Source organism: Octopus bimaculoides, chromosome Z (assembly GCF_046866305.1).
Source record: "Octopus bimaculoides isolate indiv1 chromosome Z, ASM4686630v1, whole genome shotgun sequence".
Classification (NCBI taxonomy): Eukaryota; Metazoa; Mollusca; class Cephalopoda; order Octopoda; family Octopodidae; genus Octopus; species Octopus bimaculoides.
This window is the reverse complement of record NC_142944.1, coordinates 496502-521625: the sequence shown is the minus strand read 5'-3', so window position 1 is coordinate 521625 and position 25124 is coordinate 496502. Positions and strand designations below refer to the sequence as shown.

General features: G+C 35.0%; 1 protein-coding gene across 4 annotated transcripts in view; it reads left to right on the top strand.

Annotated features, from left to right (window-relative positions):
• LOC106872443 (uncharacterized) overlaps window positions 1–25124 on the top strand; it is a 547002-nt gene that overhangs the window by 251783 nt on the left and 270095 nt on the right. For all 4 annotated transcript variants that reach the window (XM_089365395.1, XM_089365396.1, XM_052973789.2 and 1 more), the window contains exon 4: window positions 17341–17573. In XM_089365395.1, coding sequence (XP_089221521.1) covers window positions 17341–17573 — 233 coding nt within the window. The remainder of the gene's footprint in view (window positions 1–17340; window positions 17574–25124) is intronic.

Sequence of the window (25124 nt, the reverse complement as noted above, 5' to 3'; positions counted from 1 at the left end):
GGCACAATGATAGATATGAGAGAGCATTGTGAATAATGGCAGATAGGAGAGGTATTAAGAAAGAAGTGTAGTAGAGGGGAGAGAGAGAGAGCAGTGGCTGAAGGCATAGCAAGGAGGTGACTGGTAGAAATAGTGTGGATAGGGATGATATTGAGGAATGGAAATGGTTGATGGGAAAAGGGAGGGGGCCAGAAGGAGGGGATGTAATATGTACTCTCAGGAGATTACAGAAGTTGAGTAGTACCATAGTTTGGGAGTGATAGCTGTTAGATGAGAATCAGGAAGTGGAATGAAATACTTGATGTGCTAGACAGAAAGGAGGCAAGGGAAAAGACCTGTAGATAAATACACAAACAAGTGGTTTTGGGATGGGTCTTCTCAATTGCCAATCATCTCAGTCTTTTGTTACTTCCTCTATAAGACCCAGAGTTTTGAGGTTAGTCTTTTATACTTTGTCTCATGTCTTCCTAGTCTCCTTCATCCACAAATTCCATCCATCTTAAGCAATCAGCATTTATTTCATCATACAGACCACATGACCAAACCAACACAGTCTTCATGATTCCTTTTATTCTTGTAATTAAAAAAAAAAGAAAAATGTGAAGAATGAAAAGTTATAGATTAGCAACTAAAAGAAATCACACTATTCTTGGCATAGTTTGGCAGACTATTTAACCAAAGTGATGGGTAGTAAGGTTGATGGTGGACAAGAAGGAAATTGAGACATAGAAGAGATTCTTCATAGAAAATATTAAAAAGTACAAGTCCTCTCTTTTAAACCTTTTAAGGGAAGTACTTTCTGTTATGAAAGTAGAAGTTTCTAGAATTGTTTTGTTGTAAAAGAAATTATCCAGAGTGGACTGCTACAGCTTATTCTTCTCAACATTCTAAAAGTATTGCAACACATTATCAGAAAGATACTTCACACCTGACTAAACATCTTTTAAGAGAGAATTACTCATTCTTACAATGTCTGTGAGCTCATGCCAGAAACATTAAAAAAAAAATCTTCTTTAGTTCTTCTTTTGACATAGAGTTCAGTTGTTGTTGCATGAATTCACCCTCACCCCAAACAGAGAACCTTCAGCTTGTTGATGAATACTTTATGTTCTATGCTTCCCAACCAAAACATTTATGTTCCTTTTGCTCACCTCCAGGCCCATGGGAGTTACCCAAACATGCAATTTTCTCAACTACAGGTTCTGTCCCTAATATTTCAAACTTCATTGAAAACAAACATCAACCTACAATGATCTCCAAGTAAAAGTGGAACACAAAGAAGAAAGCTCTCTCTCTCTCTCTCTCTCTCTCTCCATTTCTCTCTCTGTCTTTCTCCTTCTCTCTCCCCCACTTCTCTCTCCCCCACTTCTCTCTCTCTCTCTCCCTCTCTCACTCATTCACTCATTCACTCTCATATTTCTTCCATAGTTTAACTATTAAACATTCAGCATCCATAGTAATCAAATGATCATTCTACACTCACATCACTTGATGCCATTTTCTCTCTCACAAATAATTCCTTTCTTTATTTCTTACACTGCTGTTCTGTCTTTCAGGCTTTCATTTCACTATGGTGATTACTATCTTTTTATACAAAAATCATAAATCAAAAACATTATTTTCATAAAAAGGCTTAATTTTTTTTTCTTGCAAACAATTCCATTAGTTTTCTTTCGAATGGATTGACAATCTTCAACGCTGCTACCAATGTCAGGGAATACATGAGTATACTTTGTATTCATGTGCAACACATGAGTACATTGTATTCATGGGTAAAGACTGATTCATTTTCTTTCAATGCAGCAAATTCTTCACATAGTTATTTCAATCCATGTTATATAACATTTCGGTTCCTTTCAGTTTGTGACATCAGTAAAACAACAGAATCATCTGGCATTTTCATATAAAGCTATATACATGTAATATTGGCATGTGAGGGCACTAATGACCTTTTCGTTAGTTTGGATTTTAATTCGTTATTTTTCTGTGATATTCATTGACAACATTTTATTCATTGTCAAATCAATTGTAAAGCAATCATTACCACGACTTCATGATTTCATCATTTTCACAGTTACATTTTCTCTTTGTATGTAACTACACACACACACACACACACATGTATATGGATAATCAATACACATATATAATATATGCATAGACAGACTGACATACAGATAGATATGCATATACATGCATTATATATGCATATGTCTAATACAATAAATGCAAAAACTATTCTGTGTGTCAGTGTGTTACACTTAGACCCCCTCTCTCACTATTCAATGACTCCTACTATTCCTCATGATGGGATGAGAGTAATAAGCATGTATAGAGATGGTGAGGGCAGTGGGAAAGACAGGCAGAGAGAGAAAGAGAGAGGGAGAGAAAGTGAGACAAAGAAAATTTAGGAAGAGCTAATGATATTTTATTAAAAATAGTAGTGTTGATGGTGGCAGTGGGAGTAATAATAAAAGAGAGAGAAAGAGTGGATATGTGAGAGAAAGAGGGAGATGATGTACAACTTTGTTTAAGCATGTCCCTTTGACAGAAATTCCTGTCACCAACATACTGAACACTTTCATTTTTGTTTATTTTTTGCTTTCTTTAATACACACACACACATATATATATATATATATATATATATAAAATACACTTTAATTGAAATAAAGCTTCCTACTTTTTCAACTTTAATAAATCGTTTCTACTGGAAGGACAAGGCTTCAAATTTTAGGGGAAGGGATTAAGTCAATTACATTGCCCTCTGTACATAATCTGTATTAATTTTATCGACCCTGAAAGGATAAAAGGCAAAGTCAACCTCAGCAGGATTCAAACTCAAAACCTAACAGTAGATGAAATACTGATAGGCATTTTACCCAGCCTGCTAATGAGCTTGCCAGCTCGCTGCCTCAATATAATATAATAATATAATAAATGTGAGTGTCAGTGTGTCACACTTTTTCAACTTTACTTCTAGAAGCCGCAGCCCAACATATACCATTTTGAAATCAGCCTGACTCCATAAGTAAATTAAAAACATTCCAGGCTGAGTCCTAAAATTTTGGATTCCCAAGTTTTCATTACTGGGATTGTTTTTGGCAATTTTCTCATGTGACTTTTTGTGATAAATTCTTTTGTACAATAACAATTTTTATAATCTAAAGGCTAACTCCATGAGTAAATTAAAAACGTTCCAGGCTGAATCCAGACCTGGAGTCCTGAAATTTTGGATTCTTATGTGTTCAATACTGCGATTGTCTATGGTGATATTTTTTACATAACCTTTTGCGGTAGACATAATCATGATTGGAATATGACCCTGGAGGAAGCAATTGCAATAAATTGCATTATGTGGATTTCCTTTTTTGCAGATCTTCCCATTCAGGGTCAGTTGCTTCAGAGCTATATACTAGCTTAAAAGCCACCCAATAGGGCAGCTTTTAAGCTGGTATTCATATGTAAATATATATATGTATAGATATATGTATATACACATATAAGAGGAATGACCACTAGGTGGACTCCTATTAGGCTAAATGTAGACCCCCACCCCACCCCACCTAGTGGTCTTTCCTCTTATATGTATGTAATATAATTTTGTGAATCTTCAGATTTTTTTCAATATGCTAGGCACTAGTTTAAACTGATGTTAATTAAATTAATATCAATTTTTTACCCTTATTATTTAAATTTATATACATATAATATATATATATATATATATATATATATAATATATATATATATATATATATATATACACATATACATATATTCATATATATACACACACACACATATGTGTGTGTGTATAAATATATAAATGCAAATATATGCTTGTATATTTGTATCTACCTATAGACATGTATACATATGTATATGTGTCTATACATGTATATATAACAGATAGACAGACAGACAGATAGATAGATATACTGATATATGTATATATGTACACACACACATATAGAGGCATCACCATCAGTTTGAAAGAGGGAAGTCAAGTATAGTTCTGACAGTTCAAGAAAGAATGTGATGCAACAATACGACATTAAAAGGCTAATTTTTCAGTATATCAGACTTGTGGATTTTCTCCAGAAACGCTAATCTGAAATTATTTCAAAGCAACATTAACGAACAGTACATGCTTGTATGGAATTACTTTAGTAATGTACTCTGCAGTCTGTTACATAATTACCAAAATCTACATCAATGGCTGATTCATTCTGAATAATCACAGATATAATGCCAACTTGATGCCAACTGCCTTTTCAACTAACCATAATCATTTTCTTAAAACTAGATTCTTTGACTCTTAAGTAATACCATTGTCTCAGACATGTTCACATTTCAAAAGTTTTATTTTCTTTAGCCATTCTCTCTGTCTTGTACGCTGTTTAAACTTCACTGGATTGATTATTGCAACAAGATATACTTCTGGGAGTCTGGTCTTGATCTCCATAATAATGGCTTCATAAACTGGAACAAATGGAATATAGTTGAGAGTTGAGGCTTGATATATATGCACTCAGCTTTATGTTTTAAATTCTTATTGAGTAATTGCTTATCAGCAGCAGCAATATCACCATCACTATCATCAGCACCATCATCACCATTGTCTCCACCACTACCACCTTCAATGCCAGCAGCATTATCATTATTATCATTGGCATTGTTATTTTAAGGTTAAAATCTGTTTCCCCATGCTGATACAGGTTGGATTGATCTGGTTCATTTTGAACTATTGTAATTCCATTCACAAGATCCATTATTTTGAGAACTGGCATCACTTTTTCTGTCCATGCCTTCTGACTCCATGTAGCACACGTATTAGTGTGCTGTTTTGGTAACTATCACCCACACAAACACAGTCTCCTCTGTACATCACCTGCTGTTGGCGCTGTCAATATCCAGCAGAAATCACAACTCACGTTCATAGCCATTGCCATCACAGATTTGCAACATCTTCATTTGGTAAGAATTTTTCCGAACCAGTGCCATACAAAAACAAAAATCAAAAAACACAAGCAGTACAGACTGTTAAAGGATTGGTTTTAAAAATGGCATCCAGTCATAGAAATCAAGCCAAAATTTCAGACACTGGAGCTCGGCACAGTTTTCTAACTTAGATCCAGGAAAACTATCTAACCATGCCAGTGTGGTAGATGGTCGTTAAAAGATGATGATGAATGTGGTGGGGAGGCTGTGATGATGATGATGGTGATGATGATGATGATGATGATAATGACTATGATGGCCATGATGATGACACTGACATGACTATATTTACCATATCTATTCACAAGACTTTGGTCAAACCTGGGCTATAGTAAATGGTATTTGCCCAAGATGCCACAGAGCAGAACTGATTTCAAAACTATGTGGTCAGAGCAAACTTGTTAAGAACACAGCCATTCCTGCATAGAGGAATTATATACATTGTGCTTATTCTTAAAAAATCTGTGAAACCTGAGGTAAATCTCTCTCTGATATGAAATGATGAAAGAACTAACAATTTTTGCAAATATTATTACAGCTTCTTTAAATGCTGCTATTTTTTTATTCACAAACTAAAAAACATCACTCCTCTCACCACCACCACCACCACCACCACCACCACCACCACCATCATCATCATCATCATCATCATCATCATCATTCTGACATGGTTTCTATGTCTGGATCCTTTTCCTAATGTCAACCACTTTACAGTGTAAAGCTCTGACATGGCACTAGCACCTGTGAAGACTGTCTTGTAACTTGCAAGGCTAAGGGCCTAAACAAGCCCTTATTACTGAAAAAGAAGGGTGCTGATTCTAAGCAAGGGATGAGGGAAGTTAAGTAAGGTGAAAAGAAATAGATTTAAAGTTGCATTATGCAGGTAGGGCAGTCCATTCTGGCAAGTTCACTCTGTTGAGTGGTTGGTGTTAGAAAGAGCATCCAGCTGTAAAAATCCTGCTAAAACAGTCACAGAAGTCTGGTGCAGGCTTCTGCCTGGCTGGTTCTTGTGAAACCGTCCCACCCATGCTAGCATGGAAAGTGGACATTAAACAATGATGGTGATGTCAAGTATTTTTTAGGTGCGAGGATCTAATGGATCACATTTCTCTCATATACTTGTAAATCTTCTTGTATAAAGGTAAACCTATATAAAATACCCAAATCTATATATCTCTATCCAATACCTTTGTCTACATATCTATATGCAATATCAGAATCTATCAATCTTGTAATATCATATTACAGTTAAATGAAGAAACAAACTCTGAGTCACCTTCCCTAATACATAATCTGGTTAACCCTCAGACAGCAAACAATACTCTGAGTTCCAAATTCCACTCAAGTGAAATTCATGTATCATCCAGGGCTGATATAAAGAAAAATGCTATAAACCATGTTGTAAGATTAGTAGAAGTGTTAGAACATTAGAGCAGATGTTTTGCACTATTCGTTCCAGTTCTTTGCATTACGAGTGTAAATCTAACATCTTGATATGGCTTACTTGAGTGGTACCCTTAATCTAGCATTCAATTGAACACCACTACATGACATTTTGAGTATCTTTAGTGGAGTCCACTCATTTGCAAAAATTCTGGTCAGGTCTCTGCTTGAAACTCTCTCCCATCAGTCTCTTAGAGTACCTACTAAAGATCGTGGGCAATGCCTTCTCTCCCTATCAAAACGATAAAAATTTAGTGATGTATTGTCAAGCTAACTGTAGAAATTGAGGTAATACAATGGTGTTACGCCAAGAATATTACTTAATACAACAGATAAGCAACTGGATGAGGTTAGAGCAAAGATATAATTATATATATATAATATAATATATATCTAAAGATCATATATCTAAAGCTGGATTTGTTAGAGCCACCCAAAGGCCCTGTTATTTTCATCTAGAGTAAGGACCAGATACTGAAACAGCTTAGGATTCAAAGGCCTATCTCTTTTCAGTACTTTGCATAGAAACCCAAGAGATTTGCAAGGCATAGATGTGAATGTAAGCATACAACACCTAAACCTCTTTTCATCAGAAATGTCTGGAAAATTAAATTATTGTGGGAAAAACAAGAAATGGCTGCAATATCCAAATCCCTCATTCATGAAAACCAACTACAACAGCCTGTAAAAACTAAATGATTTTAAAGTAACGCTATATTGGCTGTGACCAAGCTGTGGCGCAGCTGATAGGGTGATACTGGTAACAAAGTAAAACAGTAGAACTTTTCCAAACTACTGAGAATTATTTTTTAACTGAATTATCAAAGTACACACAAAAATCAGCTGCTGTAAAATGTGTGATGTTCACAGGGTTTAAATAAAAGATATTGCTAGTCTCCAAATATTAAAATTGAAATAACAGGCACTAAGAAATTGTATGAAAGAGCAATGCTATGCTTACAACTCATGTTATGAGTCGAGAGTAAGTTAGTTCAATGATAAGAGCAGCATGATGATAAAAAAAAAAGAAAACAAAAAAGTTTGATGTTGCATCATGGGAAGGGGCTTGTGGCATTGGAATACATAAAAAGAATCTCTATGGTCAGGCCAGAGGCATATTGTGATCTGTCAGCAAGACAACGAGATAAGGTTGTTATGATTGTCTGACAACACACTGTATGGCAATCCATGCAATTTCCACACATGCCAGCACAGTAAAATCAAGACTCAAATATTGATAATGGTAGTGGCAGTGGTGGCAGTGGCAGTAGCAACATTTGTGGTAGTAGCTGGTGGCAGCAGTTTATGATGATGATGAGGAGGAGGAGGAGGTCTATGATGACAATAATGATGGTGATGGTGATAAACGATGCTGATGATAATATTGATGATGAAAAAAAAAAAAAGAAAACACTCATGTCGCACTTTCTTTCTCTCTTGGAAGATTTTTCTGAGCTGGCGCTCTCATTAATCTTCTTCCTGTCCATTTTATTATTTGTTTGCTAACTTCTCAGATACATACATACATTATATGCACACACATACACATGTACATACACATAAACACATTCATATATATATACTTACATAAACATATATATATAGAGATAGAGAGAAAGGGGGGAGATGTGTGTATATATATATATATATATATATATATATATATATATATATATATATATATATATATATATATATATATATATATATATATATATTCACACATACATATACATAAATATATACCTACACATAAATATGTGCATGTATATATATATTCACTCACACACATACATACATACATACATACATACACACACACACACACATACATACATACATGTACTATATGTACACACGTGTATTTACTGTATTTGTTTTTCTATAAGTGGCATTTGATTAATGCTGCTTGTACTGCTTGCATAAACCTGTTAACATTTTGGCAGGTGGATATTTTCATAAGTGGTTAAAATGTAGTAGAGGTTGAAGTGTCTTTCAAGTGAGTAAAGTTAAAATGCCTATTAACTTCTCTCCAAACACAACAGCTACATTTTAGACATTTCATCCATATTTCTGTTTCATATTAAATTGCATTCTTTCAAATGCTTTTTCTGTAAACAATAAGAATTTTAAGTATTGTGATGATATAATTTCTGTAAAGCTATATATGACACACAAGAAATATATACATACATGTATATGTGTATTTTTAAATATATATGTGTGTGTGTGTGTGTGTATGTAGTGTATATATGAATATATACTTATATATATATATATATATATATATATATATATATATATATATATATATATATATATGTATATAGATAGATTGATAGACAGATGGATATAGTAAGGTAAATCCGAGGTGTGGTTATCGCTAGTTGAAAATTATATATATATATATTGTATATATATATATAGATCAATATATATATATATATATATATATATATATATATATATATATATAGCCATCTAAGAATCCGTAAGTCAGAAAAAATATGCACTTAGTAGAGTGAGTACCTTAATCAAAGTACACAGTATTATATATCCAATATGTCTGATCTTACCAATTGGTTTTGCACTAGGGCTTCTTTTGAATTATGAGGTAACAATCTGATTATGTAACTTTGCACTCTACAGAGTTGACAGTTATGGAAGAAAATATGGTGGCCATATTTTCTTCCATAACAGAAAAAAGTTCTTGCATATAACACTCTTTTGGAAAATTCTTCCCCAATGAAATACCCAACTAACCAGTTTTGGTGTGAAAATTTAAATTGAATTAATTTAATTTAATACCTGTAATTGAACTAATTGGATATGGATACAGCTGTTGGACTGGAATTTCATTATATGGATTTGAATATTTTAAAATAAACTGATGTCTGCATGTCAATTTCTCCATTTTCTTCTTTTTCTCATTCATATATATACATATATATCATCATCATCATCATTTTTAATGTTCATTATCCATGCTGATATGGGTTGGATGCTTTCACCAGGGCTGGTAAGCTGAAAGGCTGCACCAGACTCCAGTCTGATTTTCCAAGGTTTTCTACGGTTGGATGCCCTTCCTAACACCAACCACTCTGAGAATGTAATGAATGCTTTTACATGCCACCAGCATGGGTGCCAATTTGTGTGACACCGGTATCTGCAATGACTGTGATTTTACTTGGCTCGATGAGTCTTCTTCTCAAGCACAACATAATGTCAAAGGTCTTGGTCATTGCCTCCATGAGGCCCAACACTCAAAAGGAACTCAGCTACTTTGCCTCCATGAGGCCCAACGCTCAAAAGGAACTCACCCACTATGCCTCCGTGAGGTCCAACGCTCATTGATTTTCTGATATATGTATATATATATATATATATATATATATATATATATATATATATATATATAAATGTGTCGAGTGCATGTGTTATTGTCTCCTTTTCTTGACAGTATGTGATAGTTTTAGATGAATGCAATTGTCACATGACCAGTGTCCTTTGTTCATTTTCCACAAAAGCATGTCTGATCATAAAGGAATATTACCTTGCTTAAAAATTGGTGGGTGTTGGTGACAAGAAGAACATCCACTTGTAGAAAAATTCACTTCAATAAAGTTCCACCTGACCCATGTAAGTATGGAAAAGTGAATGTTAAAACAGTAATGATGATGGCATGTGTGTGTGTATATATATATAGGGGGAGGATGTGTAAACACATCACACACACACACACACACACACATCCATGTGCACTTGTATATGCCTTATATAAATGTTTATGTGAGTCTTTGTGTCTTTGTTTTTGTGTATAGAATATAATTCTGAATCCATACACATGCATATATGTAATATACTGAGGCCCATTATTCTGCTTTAGTGGCCTACAAAATTTGTTATATATCATTAGAATTTTGCTCTTTATTTGATACCCACACAAGTAGTTGGTATTAAGTAGGGCATCCAGTTGTAAAAACCAAGCCAAAACAGATATGGACCCTGGTCAGCTCCTGTCAAACCGTCCAACCCATGCCAGCATGGAAAACATGTTAAGTAATGATATATACGTCTATATGAGTTACAGGTTAAACAACCATCTAAGGGATAATAAATATCCTATATACTACTTGATGTATACCTATGTATTTATATCCAAATGTATATATATATATATATATATATATATATATATATATATATATATATGCACACACACATACGTACATATGTACATTATATATATATAAATTTATATATATATATATATATATATATATATATATATATATATATCTGTACATGTATATTTTATTTATTTATTTATTCTATATACATATACAGGTATTATCATCATCATTATCATCACCATTTAACGTCTGCTGTCCATGTTGGTATGGGTTGGATAGTTTGACCGAGGCTAGTAAGTTGGAAGGCTGCACCAGACTCCAGTCTGATTTGTCATGGTTTTCTACAGCTGGATGCCCTTCTTAATGCCAACCACTCTGAGAATGTAATAGGTGCTTTTACATGCAACCAGCATGGATGCCATTTGCATGACACCGGTATCTGCCATGACTGTGGTTTTACATGGTTTGATGGGTCTTCTTCTCAAGCATAGCATAATGCCAAATGGAATTGGTTGTTGCCTCCATGAGGCCCAACACTCAGAAGATGTTTTTATGTGCCACCAGCATGGGTGCCATTTGCATAACACTGGTCTCAGTCATTGCCTCTGTGAAGCCCAGCACTCAAAAGCTCAACCACTTTGCCTCTGTGAGGCTCAATGCTTGAAAGGTGCTTTTACATACCACTTGCATGGGTACTGGTTACGTGATACCAGCATCAGCCATGAGTGTGATTTCACACAGGTTTTCTCAAGCACAGCATATCGCCAAAGGTCTTGGTCACTAGTCATTGCCTCTGTGAGACCCAAAGTTTGTAGCTCACCTCTTCCCATGTCTTCCCAGGTCTACCTCTGCCACGGGTTCCCTCCACAGTTAGAGATCGGCACTTCTTTAAACAGCTGTCCTTGTCCATACACATCACATGACCATACCAGTACAGTCATCTCTCTTGCACACCACATTTGATGCCTCTTATGCCCAACTTTTCTCTCAAGATGCTTACACTCTGTCAAATGTGCAAACTGACATTGTACATCCAGCAAAGCATTCTAGCTTCATTTCTTTCAAGCCTACACATGTCCTCACCTGTCACAGCCCATGTTCCACTGCCATGTAGCATAGCTGTTTACACAAAGGCATCATACAATCTCCCTTTCACTCTGCGAGAGTGAGAGAGAGAAGCTATGTATTATATATAATACATATATTCACATATAAAATATGTATTCATATATGTTAAACATACATATATTATATTATATTATATTACCTTACATTATACATAATTCTTTTCCTAAATAGACTGCACTTCTATTCAAGGCTCTGATGTAGCTCAAAAGGTGTTACTCACACACTCAACTATAAGTACACTGCATCTTATAGCAGAAACAGCTGTTAGCTAATGAAGTTCAAAAAATAATTGTTTATACCTTTGTCATCTTATTTTCTTATATCATCGTTATCATTTAACATCCACTTTTCTTTGCATACTCTCTATCTCCTTTCTCTTATTTCTCTCTCTCTCTCTCTCTCTCTCTCTCTCTCACTCTCTCACTCTCTCTGTTTTCTAGTGTCATGCTAAGAAACCTACAGGCTAGCTTCATGGACACACGGTGGGATGTTTGCCAGACTATTTCTCTCATTTTTATATATTCAGCAGAGCTCATTGAGATAAAAGAGAATATTACAGATTGTTATGGATATACAGAGACATAATATTAAATTAAGCTGAGACAATAATTATTTATGTATCTATTTAAACTAGATATGCTGTCCCATCTTGCAAATACATCTCCCTGGTAACGTGATGGGATCTCTGACTTTTCACCAGTTGACTGTACTCTTTAACTTGACAAGTATGATCCATCCCCTGCTACCACAGTTACTCCTGCTGTCATGACGATACATGACAGCTGGGGACCATCTATTGGGATCACCAGTTCAGTCCTTGAATATGTTGTTAGATATAATGAAGATAATGTGGGTCCTTTGCACAAAGCTGACAGGACAGTGTAGAAGCCACTGAGCAGACAACCTGTGCAACAGAATGGTAACTCTGAATAAAAAGAATTGATGAAAATACACCTTGTTTTTAGAAGGACAATTCATTTCTGACAAATGCCCTTTTCTTGTGCTTAAGATAGAATAAGGTAAACTAAGTTCACGCTTTAAAATGGTTGGTGAGAGGAAAGGCATTCAACTGATAAATCTAACAAAATTACGGAGGTCAGAAATACAATGAAAATCAAATTTGTGTGTATGGAGTTAACATAACATTGAGGAGGGCTATCAGAAGAGAAGATCATCCTCACCAGATTTTGACTTTCATCAAATGATTGAATCAGCTCTAATTATTAACGATGCAAAAAAAAAAAATAACAGAAAAAGTAAAGAAAACAACATTCATACAAGAACTGACCCATTATTGGAAAATTTTCCTTTCTGTCATATTTAGAAATGTGAGGTGAGACAATCAACACTGGCATGAGGGGATGTTGCTTCCAAGAGGCTGAAGAAATGTTAAAACACAAGCAGGTCATTTGCTATAATAATGAGGTTGCTATCAAATGTTATTGAGGTGATCTGCAAGAGGTTACGATGTGAATACACTTCAACCAGGCAACTATGTGGATACTAAAACTGCAGTTTCAGGTTCAATTCCATTGCACAGCATCTACTATAACCCCAGGCCCAGCCAATAACTTGTGAGTTTGGTCAACAGAAACTATGTGGAAGCCCAACATATATATGTGTGTGTCTGATGTTTGTTTAATCTCCACCACCACTTGACAAGCAGTGTTGGTTTGTTTACATTACAATAGCTTAGCAGACTTAAATAAGTTATTGGGTCAATTTGTTCAAGTAAGCTGTTCAATGTGGTGTCCCAGCATGGCTGCAGTTCAATGACTGAAGCAAGTTAAAGAGAAAAGATATATATGTTTGTGTGTGTATGTGTGTGTGTATTATACATGATATATCATATAAAATACATAGGTATATACAGTATGTATGTATAGATAATATGTAATATTTATATAGAATAGATAGATGGATGGGTGGACGGACAGACAGACACTTTAAGTGGGTTTAATTGAAGAAACAATTTGTTAATTTATATAATTGTCACATGTTTGTTATTATTAGTTGGTCTACTCCTCTCACTTGCTAAGTTTGTTTCTTATTCTAACTCCAGATTAAAATATTCATTTTAACCCTCCAGTGTTGAACTCTAATGAGTGAAGGCCTTAAGGTGGTATGTGTTAGGCTCTGATGGAATTATCTGAAATGCAGCTTTAAGAAAATTGAGTGACACCACTAATGTTAATAGATTCTACCACACACTCAATGATTTATTGCTTGCATCGGAAATTATTGTTGTTGTTATTATCATTGTCATTATTCCTTATTATTATTATTATTATTATTATTATTATTAGTAGTAGTAGTAGTAGTAGTAGTAGTAGTAGTAGTAGTAGTAGTAGTATTATTATTATTATTATTATTATTATTCCATTAGGCACAACAGGTTAAACTGTTGGAAAAGAAAAGAATCCGAACATCAGGCTACAACAAATAACCTTAGATGCCAAGACCCTCCTAAGTATCCTAGCTGTCCCTAATAACACTGTTTACTGCAGCTCTACTAAACTGGGTTTTATGCCTATTTCCTTTATCCATCTGTTCAGATCTTTAGGGATAGTTCCCAATGCACTTGTAACTACTAGGATACATTTTACCCACACTTTCCATAGTTTCTGTAAATCAAAGTCCTTGTACTTTGCTATTTTTTTCCATACTTCTCATATCAATGTTTTCATCATTTGTAACTGTAAAGTCAATTATCTGGCACTTTCTATTCTCTATCTCTAACTACTACTAAATCAGACCTTATAGCTTCTATTACTCTGTCAGTCTCAGTGTTAAAATCCCACAACAATTTGTATTCCTTATTTTTTCACACTTCCTATGATTATTATTATTGTTGTTGTTGTTGTTAGTTATATATATAAAATGAATGCTACAAGTGTAGTACTTCATTCTAAACAAAGTCTTCAATTATCGATCTATTGATTTATTTACTGTTTGAAATTTAACCCACAACCTTTCATCTCAACAGCATTTCCTGCTTAATTCTCGTTTTGTTTAGTTTGTTTTTGTGTGTGTGTGCGTGTGTTTTTTCATTGGACTTTTAGGGGATTTTTAGTGTTTTTTTTTTTTTTTACAAGACTTGAAGCAAACATCCCTTACATTAATATTATATATTCTTATAATTTTAAAATCTTGCCGTAGAAAAATCCACAGGGTACAACTCACAAGCTAGCTTTTATCACGTTACTATGCTTTTAACAGGATTTTTGTTTTCTTAAGTAAACATGCATTAACATTTACTTGATTGAATGATTATCAGAAAAAGGAGGGGGAGGAGGAGGAAGAGGCGGTGGAGGTGCGGTTGTTGTTGTTCCCTCTGCTTTGCAAATTATTCTTTATTGGGCAATGTGTAGTGAAGGTTAAGTTAGGTATAGAATGCAAGAAAGAAAGAAAGAAAGAAAGAAAGAAAGTGAATGATGGGATGGGAGTGGGTGGAAGAAATTCTGGAAGATGTTGCCTCTGTTGGTAACAATAAAGATCTGATTCTATGCAGAACTGTGTAGGGACTTTGATGCTACATGGGGATAAGACATGTGGTTATAGTCTGTGGCAAAATATGTGAAATGAGGTGAGTATATGTTTTATATACATATACCTGCATATATATACATAATAATACTCATATTCATATATATATATATATATATATGTATGTATGTATGTATGTAATGTATGTATGTGTACATGTATGCTTGTATATATGTATGTATGTTGTACTAGGTTACATGTAACATGATGACTGAGATAGCTGAAAGACAGCCAGTTGATGTATGGTGTAAAAGAATATGACGCTACATGGCAATGTGATATGTGACAGTAAATATAGCCGATCTGTGAAAGCTGGAAGGGAATTATGTGTGAATATTAATTGTTGGCAATATATATATACATATGTATGTATGTATGTATGTATGTATGTATGTATGTATGTATGTCCATAGACACACACTATAAAAATCAGGAGGAAAGAGAGGTGAATATATTTATTGACAGTCTTAGTATTATGGTCAGCCTGCTTCATATAATAATAATGAAAATTTCAGTGTGGAATAAATTATGTTTATATGTCTGTATTAATATGCATGCTAAACATTATACAATTATAAATTCACAAACCAGTGTAGATAAAGAGAGCTAGCTCATCAGATCACCAAATGTTTCAACACTAAGCACACATATAAAAGTTTATCTTTAAATATACAATGTATGGAAGACTGATACTAGATAAAATGAGCTTGATATGGATTCTATGAATCCATATATTACACTAAAAATTTATGTGTATGTGTATGTATGTGTGTATGGAAGGTAGTGGACAAGGGAACTGTGAGAGAGAGAGAGTATGTGTGTTCATGTATGAAGTACGTTTAATGAGCATGATGGTGCATGATTACAATACAAAGCATGTGGAAGTTGGATGCTTGCCCTCACATGTAATATGTGATGTGAATTACAAACAAATGTTGGATGAAATACTAGCAAGTAGAGTCAGCATCAAAGGGTGTCTTTGGCTGAGGTGGGGGTTGTAGTTGTTGCATTTCAGAATATTTGGCTCCATGTGTGAGATGTCAAAGAGCCATATTAACAAAGAACACAATATTCTATAATGCAATCGTATCTAATCCAGAATCATTAAAATATCCATTAGCATTCTTAAGGTGTTGCTTCTGACTGTTTACATTCTGGGTTCAAATCTTGCCAAAGTCAACCATACCATTTTATCCATTTAGAATTGGTGGAATAAAGATATTTGTGTTATTCTTCCAAGCAGTGTTTTGTTTGTGTTACATTCTTTTCTTTTTGGTTTTGTTTTTTGTGCTTTTAAATAAGTATCTGTTTAAACATGATGAAATCTGTTTATTTGAGCATTTTGGACTCTGTTGATACTATCATAAGGAAATAGTCAATTAGTCTATCAGGCCTGAATCTAAAATTAACACCGCTTATACTTCCTGACGTTTTATAGCTTATATACTTCTCATGAAATAATTTCATTGATCAGATCTTCAGAATTTCAATTGCATCGACACTCTATGTTGCACTTCTCTGTGTTAGATTACTGGTTCTCTGAATCCATATCTCATACTACAAATTTATATATTTATATCTATCTATCTACACACACACACACATTGATTTAGGCAAGCTACCTAATTTTCATATCAAGAGAAAGATACATATCTTAACATAGATGAATCTTTAGTTGAAAATTGATCTAAATTATGAAAAGATGGCTGCAACTTGATCTTAGCTAAGCCATATAACTTTTTCTTCTTTACCTAAAACTTAAGTGGTTTGTCTCAAATTAGATACTGTATATAAAATATTAATAATTCTCAATTCATTTGAGAATTATTGTTTAGTTAAAATTGTTGACAAACAAACAGCACTCAATACATGTGTACATACACATACTGAAACAGTAAAAATCCATGGAAAATTCTAATAGACTGCTTCAGCAGTAAATGAAATACAAAATGGTTTGAAAAAAGGAATAAATTATTTTGCTGTGTAAAAGAGGTGATGCATAATGTCTAATACTTTATGTAGGATGGTATAACATGGGAGAAGTTTATTTGTATTAATATATGTTCCTTGTTTTTGTACATTTCAGTTCCATGGTCTTCCGGCACGGATAGAAGAGAGTCTTCAAGTTGCTGAGAATCTCCGACGTGTCTATTCCCAGAGTGATCGATGTGACATCTGCAAGACACACATCAGTCAGCTGAAACAAGAAGCCTTTTTAATAGTGAGATCCATCCAAACCAGTGGAGATTCTGTCCAGGGTGCAGCTTTACAGATACGTTCCACACAAACTCTGCCTGGCTCACCACCCAGTTACCAAAGGTAAAACATCTATTCTTTTCTTCATCATCATCATTATTATTATTCCATATATGCACAACAGCTTAAACTTTTGGAAAAACTTCCTATCATAAGGCTACAACAAGTAACCTTAGATGTCAAGAACCTTCTTAAGAATCCTAATTCTCCCCCTTTTAATACCGTTTTCTGGAGCTGCACTAAACTAGATTTTATAAAATATTATTATTATTATTATTATTATTATTATTATTATTATTGAAAAGGTTGCAAGATGCAACAAAAATTTTAGAAAAATAAATAAATAAATGAGTGGAAACTTTACCGGTGAGTGTGTTAAATTATAAGACATCTCTCCAGACACAACAGAAAATCCTCTTTGCCATGACCACACAGTCAAGTCTGCATCTATATTCCTTCTGTGCCAAAGAACTATAGGAACTTACTATGCACATAATGGATTCCTCTTTCTCATTACTCTGCACTTTGCACTTTTTGCGGATTTGTCCATTTTGGTCTTAATGATATTCCTCCACAATGACTGACTTTGAGCAGCCATTATCGGTCGTTTTGTTTCTTTCTTAAGGCCTCTATTCTTCGGCCATAACCATGACTCATCTGTGTTTATCTGAAACATTGACTGTGTAGTTCTTTTCCCCGGATGTTTCTTTCTCTTTTTTCTTTTCTAGTATTCTTTCGTGATCTCCACAGCTTACTTTGGCAGCTGAAATCAATCTTTCTAACTTGCTTCTCACATATTCTTGTATATCTCGTTTTGCCCTCTCTGCACAGCCTTCTACTGCTATCAAACTTCCTTCTATGGTAGGTAAAAAATCTATTGACACTGTCTCTGAAACATTGTCTTCCTGGTTTTACAATCTGTCTTTTAGTTCTTAGTCCAGTTCAGGAAAGCAGCAGAATGTCTTATTAGAAAGTTCACCCATGTGTTTACTGCACAGATACTTTTCTTCCTTCAATCAATTTTCAGCTTGGCACCCTTTTAACACTCCTCAGATATTCATTTCTCATCTTTTCTTTGATTTCGTAACAGAGGATTCTATCTGTTTCCAATACACCCAGGTACTTGGAGCTGTCACCCTCATTCATTGTTCAAATTGCTGTCTTATTTGGTAGATCAGTCCCTTCTGACTTGGATATTCTTCCTCTCCTTATTACTAGCACCACACATTTATCTATTCCAAAACCCATGTCAATGTTGTCACTCACAACTTTAACATTATTATTATTATTATTATTATCATTACTTCAAATTATTGTTTAAAGTCCTTTTCTGGATTGTGTTATATGACTTTTTTTTTTTTTTGAAACCTGTTTTTTTTTTTTTTAAATTAGAGCAGACATGGTAGTGTGTAGCTAAGAAGTTTGCTGAGCAACCATGATGTGATTTTAGGTTCAGTCCCAATCCCTGTCACTTTGGCTAAGCGTCTTTTGCTATTGCTCCAAGCTGATCAAAGCCATATGAGTGAATTTCAGAGTTGGAAACTGAAAGAAGCATATCAAGTGTGTGTGTGTCTGTGTGTGTGTGTGCGCGCTTCTAAATTTACAAGCTACTAATGGTGTTGTTACTCATTCTGCCAACAAATTGTCTGCTAGTTTTGTGTCTCTGAAGCATATGAAAGAAGAGATCCCTTACTAGGAAAACAGCTGATGGTTAGCAACAGGAAGAGCATCTAGCTGTAAAACAATACCACATGAATGTATTCATCTAACCCATACTAACATAGAAAAACAGATGTAAAAATTAATTAATAAATTTCAATATGGTTGGATAGAAGAGTGATAGAAGAACAGTCATTTTTTTATTGCCCATGAGGGGCTACACATAGAAGGGGACAAACACAATCGGGGAACTAAAATTATAAAATGGAGGTATAAAGAAAGAAACAAAATAAAAGAAAAGAATGAATTATGAAAACGATGATATAATGAGGTGGAATGCTCACTCGACCCCCGACGTCGAGTGGTTACATTGATACCGTTTTGTCGTTCACTGCCTTAAATCTAGCAGTTCAATTCCATAGTCCTCTTTCAGTTTAGTATAATTAATCTTTTTCGGCAACTTGTCTCTATCGCCGATGACTTTCTACCAATCAATGCCTTCATCATTCTTTTTTACTATTTCCCATTGTTCTTTGTTTACTAAATAACACATCGTAGTCTCACCATCATCATCTACGAATTCTACTTCCACCATATCCTTCCAATCGTTTAACCGTTTAAACATGTCATCTCCCGCGTTCTCATACAGAACGCAAGCAAAACAAACAGGGGGAGGGGAAATCCTATTTTCATCGTGTGTGTTTGTATTTTTTTTTTGTTTTCTTGTTGGAGGGGATTGGGTAGGTTTGGTGTTTGTATGGGGAGGGTGAGGTGAAAAGGGAGTGGATGGGCCCTGGGTGGGTTGGGGTTCACAATTACTTTCTTTCTTTTCCTTTTTTTCCTCCTCACGGCCGTTTCCCATTCATTATCTTCTGGAGTTTCCTTTTCCACTTCTTGTGTCCTCTCTTGTGGTGGTGGCCGTCTCTCCTCTACCATTTTGGGTGGTGTAGGGCAGTTCGCTCTTATGTGTCCCTTCAGGCCACATTTAAAGCACCGTGGAACTCTTCTTTCCACTAACAGTATGGTATGAGCTGACAATGGAAGGTATATAGCAAAACTAGGTGTAAGACCAAATAAAAATGCAGAAAAGAGTGGTCATGCCTCATCTCAGGATGTTGAGTCTTACATATGACATTAAAAAAATCATGAAGATGAATGATACTATCGTATATAGGGCTTTCCTATAAGGTGTTATCCACCCCTGGTTGGAACTCTCCCGTATGACATGTACGCATGCTCAGTGACTTGCTTTAACAGTTGCAATCAGCTGAATGCACATTGCCAGTGACCTTTGACATAATTACCCACACTCTGTGGTCAGGATTCATTTTTTGGTTTGATGTCGGTATCGAAGGGATTACCAGACACCGGACAATACAGTGAGAGCAGCTTTCACTCACATCATGGTATTCGATGCTGTGTACGTGTCTGTCGTGGTAAAATATGCCACTCCTTAACTGTTGCTTTGCTTTCATCCGTAGCACGAGGTAATTATGTCATTATCTGTGAAATTCAGCAACTTACAAAGATCTTTAGATCAGGCAATACTTCACCGAGAGAAGATATAAGCTTCTGCTTATTCCTGTCTGAAGTATCGTCCGATACTTCAGACTTATCGTCCGATGAATTTACTTTGTTGACATTCTTCATCGACAAAATTTTTATTCCTTTCAACCTTTCAATCAAGTCCGCCTTTCTTCCAGTAACACACTGTCCATATAATCTTAAATATTTCTTTCACTCAGGCACAGTAAGTACTTCGATAGCTGAATCATCAAGCTGCTTTATATCCATGATAAGACGTAAAACAATAACAATGGCGTGGGTTAGCCTCCGGAAGTTTAATTATCTACATGGAGCGCCGCCTAGCCAAGGGAGATAACCTACTTATAGGAAAGCCCTATAGTGCTGTTTACAACATGTGTCACATGGAAAAAGTTAGGTTTTAGCAATAAAGATCATTATGATGATAATAAGCTTTTAATTCTTTACCAGCTTCAATCATTTGACTGTGACCATGCTGGAGCATTGCCATCAAGTGTGTAGCTGATCAGATGAACCCCTGTACTTAGTTTTTAAGTGTCTGGCATGCTATCAGACTCTCTCTCTCTCTGCTGAACTGCTATGTTTCAGGGACATAAACAAACTAACACCAGTTATTAAATTATGTTGTCAGAGACAAACACAACAATCTGTGCATGCATGCTTTTGCTTTCTGAATTCAAATTCTATAATGACCTGCTTGGGTGGTAGATGTAACCCTTGGCACCACCAGCAGACACCTTTTGTACATTTAACAGAGTTCACTTTATTACTTAACATCAAAGCCAGGTCTCTGGCTGAGGAAACTTTTCTCCCTGCTTCCCTCTCTCCTTCCCTCCCACCAGGCACAGATATCCTGTAAAGTGTCGTGAGCACTGTCCCTCTCTCTTAACTAAGCTATAGAGAAAATAGTTTCTTTAATCCACGATCTACTCTTGGGTATGCAGGGACACGATCAAAGTCATGAAGGAATATGGAAGGGTTGCCACAACAGCAGTAATTTCATCAACAACTACAAGAAGAGGAACGGATAATAGGGTGGGCATGACAAGGATGCTGATCCATCTTCTAGTAAATTTAAAATTTACTTGTCTTGTATTCATTTAGAATATTTCTCATTTCAGAATTTTGCAAATACATACTTTCCATTTCATATTTATATATCAGTTTTGTGAATTATTCTTTGTTATTTAAAAAAAAATAAAACATGTTTCTAAGGTTGCACATAGTGTCTCAAGTGCTGTACAACAGAGATACATTACATTAAATATATCTACATTTAAAATTTCAAATGAGTTTTAATAATTAATGTCTAAGATATTGTTTTAAGAAAAAAAATCAGGAAGAGTTGCCAAAATAAGTCTACCAAATAACAAACAAATAACAGAAAGTTATGAATAGGATTCTTTATTATAGAACATGATAAACCAATTATATATATGTGGTGTGTTTGTTTTTCTCTCTAAGCATATGTATGCATTTCTATACAGGAATTTGAGAATATGCATATCATCATCATCATCATCATCATCATCATCATTGTTTAACGTCTGTTTTCCATGATAGCATAGGTCAGACGGTTTGACTGAGGACTGGCAAGCCAGAAGGCTGCACCAGGCTCCAAACTGATCTGGCAGTGTGTCTATAGCTGGATGTCCTTCCTAACGACAACCACTCCGAGAGTGTAGTGGGTGCATATGTATGTGTGTGTGTGTATATATATATATATACACACACACACACACACACACACACACACACACACACACACATATTTATGTGTGTGTTTGTATGAGAGAAGACAGATCACAGATTCCTTCAGGTAGATTGCCCTTCTTGATACGTAGAAAAAGCACAAGTAGCAACTCCATAAGATGTACCCAATAACATATAAGAGGTGCAACAATGTGAGAGGAAGGTTAACGGGGAATGTTGTTTTTGTGTGTGGAAGGTGCACAGGTATAATTAACACTAAAAATGTACAGAAAATAGACTCCATCGAATGCCAGTGGGGAAAACTTGATAGTTGATGGCTTCCGTTACTTAGGTGACCAAGTCAGTAGCAAAGGCAGATGCTCTGAAAGTGTAGCTGCTAGAATAAGAATAGGCTGGGCAAAGTTCAGAGAGTTCCTACCTCTGTTGGTAGCAAAGGGCCTCTCCTTCAAAAATGAAAGGCAGATTGCACGATGCCTGTATGCGAACAGCCATGGCAGTGAAACATGGGCTGTGACTGCCAAGGACATGCATAGGCTTGAAAGAAATGAAACTAGTATTTTTTGTTGGATGTGTAATGTCAGTGTGCATGTAGGACAGAGTGTACGGACCTCAAGATAAAAGTTGGCCATAGGAGGCATCAGATGTGGTGTGCAAGAGAGAAGACTGTACTGGTATAGTCATGTGATGTGTATGGATGAAGACAGCTGTGTAAAGAAGCTCTGATCTCTAACTGTGGAGGGAACCTGTAGAAATGATAGACCCAGGTAGACACGGGATGAGGCAATGAAGCATGATTTTCAAACATTGGGTCCAATGGAGTCAATGACAAGTGACCAACACCTTTGGTGATATGCTATGCTTGAAAAGACTCATCAAACCAAGTGAAATTGCTGTTGGGGCCAATGCCAGTGCTGTGTAACTGGCACTTGTACCTGCCAGTGGTACATAAAAAGTACATTGGGTGTGCTTGAGAAGACCTATTGAGCCAAGTGAAATCATAGTCGTGGCTGAGACCAGTGTTTTGTAACTGGCATGTAAAAAGCACCCACTACATTCTTGGAGTGGTTGGCATTAGGAAGGACATTCAGCTGTAGAAACTTTGCCAGATCAGATTGGAACCTGGTGTAGCTCTCCAGCTTACCAGTTTTCAGTCAAACTATCCAACCCATACCAGCATAGAAAACAGACATTAAATGATGATGATGATGATGATGATGATGATATATACATATATGCATATATAAATTCAAAAGGGGATAAAACTCTTTTACAAGAATTTTATCAAGAAGCCAGTGTGTAAAAAAATTCATAAGGGAAATTTCGGTACTAAATGTGGTTATTTTGAGAAGTCCAGCGTGTGGCATTATTTTTCTAGTAATGCCCATTATATAAATATATGCATATATATATAATATATATATATATATATATATATATATATATATATATATATATATATATATATATATGTATCATATGTTCATCAAAGCAGAGCATATCATATATAAAGACATAAAGTCAGGGGACATGAAAGATGGATTATATATTTATTTAACCACAGGACTTCCATAGTATTACAGCTGTTCTGTAACCTTCTTCATGTAATACTAATTTCTGTATAGTAACATGACTCTTGGAATTTATATTTCATACTACTCATATATATATATATATATATATATATATATATATATATATATATATATATATATATATATATATAGTGAGAGAGAGAGAGAGAGGAGACAATATTTAACCCCACTTAAACATGGATTTTGTATTAGAAGAAACTTTACTGCAGTAGATACCATGAGAGAAACTCACATACTGGCTTTTGGTGAAAAATGCATTTTGTTATTTCATTTTATATTTCAAAAATTATTGGAACAATGAATATTCAAAAGAAAACCAGGTTTGGTTTTACCAGCTGATGATCTGAAATGAGCAATTCTGAGCACTGACAATCAGAGCCTTTCATTTATAATGTCTCTCACCTTCCATCCATTTATCCTTCCATTGGAAAATAAGTTCATCCACAATTTCCAAATTCTACTCTCCAACCTCATGATAACACCAATCTTTCCTGTACTACCTCCCCTCACCTTCAAAAAAAAAAGACAGGAACCTTTGAAACCTCCTTGAAAGAAGCTCCACAATGTCCAATCTTACACCACCAGGCACTTTTAAATGCACTCATCAACTATGCAAATTACATTAAGAATATTATTAGTGTTATCACTGGACCCTAAGACACAACATGATATTACATTAGAACTTCTTCTGTTGCACATCGTCTAACCTTATATATATTGCATTATATACATACTTTGTGGTACTCTTTGCATTAGAAAATCAGGCTGACACCTTGCTGAACATTTTCAAGGACATATTTAATACATATATACGAAACCAACCCATCGCCATCCACTTTGACACTAACATCTTTCAGTTATTTATAAGTGGCATCGCTACACACACACACACACACCATGGATCCACAACAAAAAGAACAAAATTTCAGATTGGAACTTGGCACCATGTCACCAACAAGTTTTTTTTCTTTTACTCCTACAACTCCTTTTAGTTCTTTAAACCCTTCAACTCCTGTCTCACCTCATTTTTTCCCTTCAGATCACTCTCTTCATTACATTACTCTTTCATTCTTTCTTCTTACACACTTTTTCCTACCACTTCTTA